The sequence below is a fragment of the Carlito syrichta genome, unplaced genomic scaffold, assembly GCF_000164805.1.
Source record: "Carlito syrichta isolate Samal-C Ts95f unplaced genomic scaffold, Tarsius_syrichta-2.0.1 Scaffold303211, whole genome shotgun sequence".
Lineage (NCBI taxonomy): Eukaryota > Metazoa > Chordata > Mammalia > Primates > Tarsiidae > Carlito > Carlito syrichta.
The window spans coordinates 354,702-360,594 of record NW_007247307.1 but is presented as its reverse complement, the minus strand read 5'-3'; the positions used below and the strand labels follow the sequence as shown (position 1 = coordinate 360,594).

At 36.1% G+C, this 5,893-nt stretch overlaps 1 protein-coding gene across 3 annotated transcripts in view; it reads left to right on the top strand.

The window, feature by feature from the left end:
- The window catches only part of DOPEY1 (dopey family member 1), an 81,565-nt gene that overhangs the window by 17,855 nt on the left and 57,817 nt on the right, over nucleotides 1-5,893 (top strand). For 2 of the 3 annotated variants that reach the window (XM_021712367.1, XM_008058102.2), the window contains exons 6-7: nucleotides 3,862-3,961; nucleotides 4,756-4,838. In XM_021712367.1, coding sequence (XP_021568042.1) covers nucleotides 3,862-3,961; nucleotides 4,756-4,838 — 183 coding nt within the window. Of the gene's footprint in view, nucleotides 1-3,861; nucleotides 3,962-4,728; nucleotides 4,839-5,893 lie in introns of all 3 variants that reach the window. The other variant, XM_021712368.1, reaches the window with a different exon arrangement.

Sequence of the window (5,893 nt, the reverse complement as noted above, 5' to 3'; positions counted from 1 at the left end):
CCGCAGCCTCGACCTTTTGGGCTCCGGTGATCCTTCTGCCTCCGCCTTCCGAGTAGCCGGAACTACAGGCATGCGCTACCACGCCCGGCTGATTTTTTGATTTATTGTAGAGATGAGGTCTTGCTGCCCAGGTGGGTCTCGAACCTGCGGTCTCAGGCAATCCACTCACCTCAGCTTCCCAAAGGCGCGGGATTACAGGCTGAGCCACCAAGCCCGGCCCAATGTGTAATCTTTATATGCCTGTGTTTCCTAAGCCTTTTTTAGGCTGTACTTCCTTCCATATTTTAGTCTTTCTTCTGCCAAAATTCTCTCAATACTTACCTTCTATAATTTATATTGTGAAATCAATAGCTAAATTCATACCCAGTCTCATATTTCTCTAATTCCAATACTTTTCTCCCTGTTACTATGCCAATTCTAATATAGTTCTCCTTATTACTGTACTGAACTGAATAAGGATCATGACATGGTCATCTTAGTTCCCCACCTCTCCTCTTGCTGTGTCTTGGGGTGATAGACTCGTGGCAAAGACTGGCTGAAAATATGACTGAACAGAGCCTCGTTGCCTTACCCCATAAGGATGATCACCATTAGGGACGTCAGCCGTGGATGGACTGCTGGGCTTCTTTTACCTATTTCCTGGAAAGCTGACCCAAATCTCTAATGCTTACATCTTTAATTGAAATTATAATAGAGTTTTTGTCTATATTCGAAATAGGTGGTAATGTCAGTTGCAATCCAGAAGTGACTTTTGTTTTTTATTCATTTTGTAATTGACAAAATTTGTGTATATTATATATAACATGAAATTTTGAAACATGTATACATTCTGGTATAGCCAGATTTATTTAGTTAACATTCATTTTCTCACATTCTTGATTTTTGCAATAAGAACAATTAAAATATCTCCGTGATTCCTAAGCATATAATACTTTATTAACTATAGTTACCATGTTGTACAATAGATCTCTTTGAACTTATTCCTCCCATCTAACTGAAATTTTGTATTCTTTAACTAACAACTCCCACTTCTTGCTTTCTTAAGAGTAGCTTTCCTCCCACAATAAGATGTGGAGACATTTGTCCTTTTTTGTTTGTTTGTTTTGAGTTGGAATCTCACTCTGTTGCCCAGACTGGAGTGCAGTGGCCGCTCCCGGCCACCACAGCCTCAACCTGCTGTGTGCCGGCGATCCTTCCACCTCAGCCTTCCAAGTAGCTGGAACTACAGGCGCAGGCTACCACGCCCGCTGATTTTTGATTTATTGTAAAGATGAGCTCTCGCCAAGTTGCCTGGGCGGGTCTTGAACCTGTGGGCTCAGGCGATCCACTCACCTCAGCCTCCCAAGGCGTGGGATTACAGGCTGAGCCACCGAGCCCGGCTAACATTTGTACTTTTTAAGATTTTGTGACAGCATCTATAATCTACATATCTGATGTTTAATAGATCGGTGGTTCTCAAATGCTTTGATGGCAGGACCCTTTTACATTCTTTAAAAATATTGAGGGTCCTAAAAATTTTGCTTATGTGGTTTGGACCTATCTATATTTATCATTTATACATTAAAACTGGAAAATTTTTTAAATGCTTGCTAATTCATTTAACAATAACAAACTTATATTAGCATAAATAGCATTTTATGAAAGTATTATTTTCCAACTCAAAAAAAATTGGTGAGAACCATTGTTTTATATTTTTGCCAATCTCTTTATTGTCTGGCCTAATAGCAGAAAGCAGAATGCTCATTACTGCTTCTGCATTAGTAAATTGTGATTGTCCTACTGATATGTAGTTGGAAAATCAAGAAGTATTTCGGTAGCATTTTCTGTTAAAATTGCACGTTCTCCTTTGATACTATACCAAAACTTGCCAAGCTATAGTTTTTAAAAATTAATTACAATATGGAATCTAAAACCATATCAAGTTGGGCACGAAGTGGCTCACACCTATAATCCCAGCATTTTGGGAGGCTGAGGTGAGAGGATTTCTGGAGCCCAGGAGTTCAAGACCAGCCTGGGCAACCTTGCAAGACCTCATCTACGCAAAAAAAATATATATATATAAGTGCGTGGTGGTGAGTGCTTGTAGCCCAGCTACACAGGAGGCTCCAGTTGAGCCCAGGAAATCAAGTCTGTGGTGAGCTGTGATGGCACCACTGCACTCCAACCTGAGCAACAGAGTGAGACTCTAATTAATTAATTCCTGTCAATGAACTTCTCATATTCTATTTCATTACAATCTATTAGTCTATCTTGTACTTTCAATAGACCTTTCACTCATATATGCTTTTGCAGCATTATGATTGGTTATTTAGAAAATATTGGTTTATTGAATTATACAGATTCCCAAATGTTGCACATTTTTAATATAATACCAAAAAAAATCACATTTATTACATTTATTATCACATTTCTCTCATCAGTAAAGATTTCTAGGTGCTAGAAAACTGTTAAGCCCAACATATGTTGGGAAGTTTTCAGGCCAATTCAGTTGAAAACAATGCAATTTCAATCCAAATACACGTTTTCTAGAACACTGATTTTCTCTAGGAAGCTCAAATTTTATTATTTGTAACAATTGACATTGTTTTCCTTGAAGTGACAGGCTTACTTTGTTTATTTGGGAAAATGACTGCCATATGTCCATGCCTGAATAATCATAGTTTGTGTTAGTCATTTTTTTCAGGTAAAAATTGCATTCTGTGAGAAAGCTGATAGTTAAGCTCACAACTCAAATGATTGCACGGATGCTTTTCCTTAAGACAAATATCACACTTCAGTATACATCAGAAGTGCATTAAGTCTACGTCCTATTTTATTACACAGAATATTAAAAGATAAATACTAAATGGTTGATATGTAATAAAACCAATTTTTACTGTTTCATCAACAACATTCTTAAATGAAACTGGCTCTTCTTTTTTTGTGCATAGTGTAGTAAAATGTTCACTGGCCAACAATTAAGAAGTGAATTCTCTATCCAGCTGGGGCACTACCTAAGCTTTTGAATTTGGCGAAGCACTTAGGCTCTACGAGGAACAGGTTTTTTAATTTATAGAATGGTGGTTAAACTAGTCAGTTTCCAAGTTACTTTCTAATTCTCAGATTCCAGGATTCTATTCTGAAGTGATTATCTAGTACTACTCTTAAAATTAATAATAAATTAGTTGCCTTTCTCTTTATTTTAAAAATTTTACCTCTGAGCTGAAGCCAGATGTTCTTTAATCCTTTTTTAAACAACTAATTAAGACTATTAGGAAAGAGGCAAAAAAGTTCTTTTTCTCTTAAAAAGTTCTGTAACAAAATGAAAAAAAAATTAAGATTATTAAGATTTGTTAAAGCTGTACTGATTATATAGTTTCCTATATCCTTCTATATGTTTGAATTTCGACAAGATAAAAATGTTTAAAAAGGAGAAATGAAAGACTTGGAGTTGATGAAGATGATGCCTTCTAAGGAGTTTATGGTCGGTTGACAACACTATGCGTGTGAAAGGCCAGTGGCAAATAATTTTCTTGTATTTGTCCCATCTTACTCCATTTCCTTTACTTTTTAATCATAAATTGTTTTTGTTGAATAGGATAAGGAACTTTAAGCTGGAAGTTAAAATAATTCAGTTCTAGTTCCAGCTGTGCAGCTAAACAGTCATGTTATCTAACTTTCTTTCTGTTTCCTAATCTGCAATATGGAAGTAATAATTCCTGTTTGAAAGATCAAATGAAACAATATTATATGGAAGTACTTTATATATCATAATGTATAATGCATAATTCCGAGCATATTGCAAGGCATTATTTTTTTAAAGAGGAAAAAGTAATATGCTTTTGGATGTGATTAAGTACAATCCATTCCTAACTTTTTCAGGCCACTCGACCAGATATGATAAGGATCTTGTCAGCAGCCCTTCATGTGGTACTAAGGAGAGATATGTCCCTGAACCGAAGACTTTATGCTTGGCTCCTTGGTAGGTATTTGATGTGTGTAGTCATAGTTGGGAGAGGATGGAGGGAGATTTGACCTCTATAAATATTATCAAGTGATGTGTTTGTCCTAAATGAAAAAACTAGAGTTTTTGTGTAAATGGGCAATAAAAATGTAAATATTTTTAACTGTGTTTTATAAGAAGAAATTTTAGAAACTTCTTAGTTAAGAGGCTCTTTGAATACATAAAGTCATGTTTCCCTTGACAAGATGTTTTTACCCCTTACAAACTGAGGTTGTTATGCTATAAGTTAATAGACAAAGAAAGATAAACTAATAATCAAAATAATGGCACCTTGTCTAAAACTTTGAAGCCATCAAAGGAATCAGGACTAGTACCCCACTGTTTTACATATGGCAGCAGTCTCCCACTCAGGCAATAATGCATGGTGTACACTTTGGTCTTCCTACTTTTTGTGAGTGTTTGGTTCATCGCCACAACTCCTTACTGTCCTAGAATGAGAGGACACAGTATGACTTACCTTGAATGTTCTGCATCTTCGTTTATCTCATTATGAGTAAGATTGGAAAAAAACAACAGGATAGTTCTGGAGGAATACTATGAACTTGTGTATTGAATTGGTTTTCCTTTATTAAACTATCTAAAATGATCTCTCTTGCTGACACTGAATGGGCTACTAATTGGTAAGTGTTTAGTGCTGTTTTTGAGATTTTGCTGTTTTGGTATTTAGTGAACCAACAGTTTGGAGAAGTTCATTTTAATTCATGTTGCAATTTGTTTCCATGGAGGTTTTGATAACAACGGTGCTATCATAGGACCCAGAAGCACAAGGCACAGTAATCCCGAAGAACATGCCACTTACTATTTCACTACCTTTTCAAAAGAATTGTTAGTCCAGGTAACGAATGCTTTTGTTATTTTTTGGTTACTTACCACTAGAGTTACTGAAAAAGTGTAAGAGACAAGACTCACAAACTTCCTAAGAATGAATATAACAAGTGAATGACTGTAAAATGATAAATAATCAGAAGTTAGACTACCATAAGGCTAAAGTTTTTTTTCTCACTCTTACTTTGTTGTTTTCATAACTTTATTAAAATAAAATATAGTTGTAGCTTTTCACCTGTCCCAATGAAGTTGGGAACTTTTCACCTGTCCCAATGAAGTTGGGAACTTTTTCAAAAATGGGTCAGGAACTGGGTTATTTCCTGTGACGCTCCAGGGAAATTTGGGGTGCAACTGGAATCTAAGTGTGGTGCAACACTATTGGAATAGAAATGTTAAAATAATCCATAGGTTTATATTATATTAATATGACTTCAATTGTATTTATTCAAGATAGCTCAAAATAGACATATAGCATCTGAAGCATTTTTAAACAGGTGAGCTTAGAAGATAGCTTTAAAGCTAGCTTTAAAACACTGGTGGGAAAAGAATGGCATAATGGCAGCTGTTATCATGATAATGTGGCCTAGTTTGGGATCACTGATCTTAAATAGAAACATTTTTATCTTTAGGAAACAATCAGCTTACAACTATTTCTCAATTTTCTTTGACTCTTCCACTATTTGTTTGGTTCTTTTGCTTTTTGGTTTGTTTGTTTGTTTGTTTGTTTGTTTTAAGAGACAAAACCCTACTCTGTTATCCAGGCTAGAGTACATTAGCGTGATCATAACTTATTGCAGTCTGGAATTCCTAGGCTCAAGCCATCCTCCCATTTCAACCTCCTGAGTAGCTAGGAGGCATGCACCACCATGCTCAACTAATTTTTAAATTTTTTTTAACATATTTTTTATTTTAAAATTGTGGGGTACAGTTAAGGGTTAGGTATACAAATACGCATTGTGTAGGTACCCTTGTTGATGAGGTGTGCCCCCCGTCCCCAGACACATATTGACTACCGTTAATCCCACCTCCCTTTCCCTCCCTGACCCCCCCCCACAATTTCCCGCC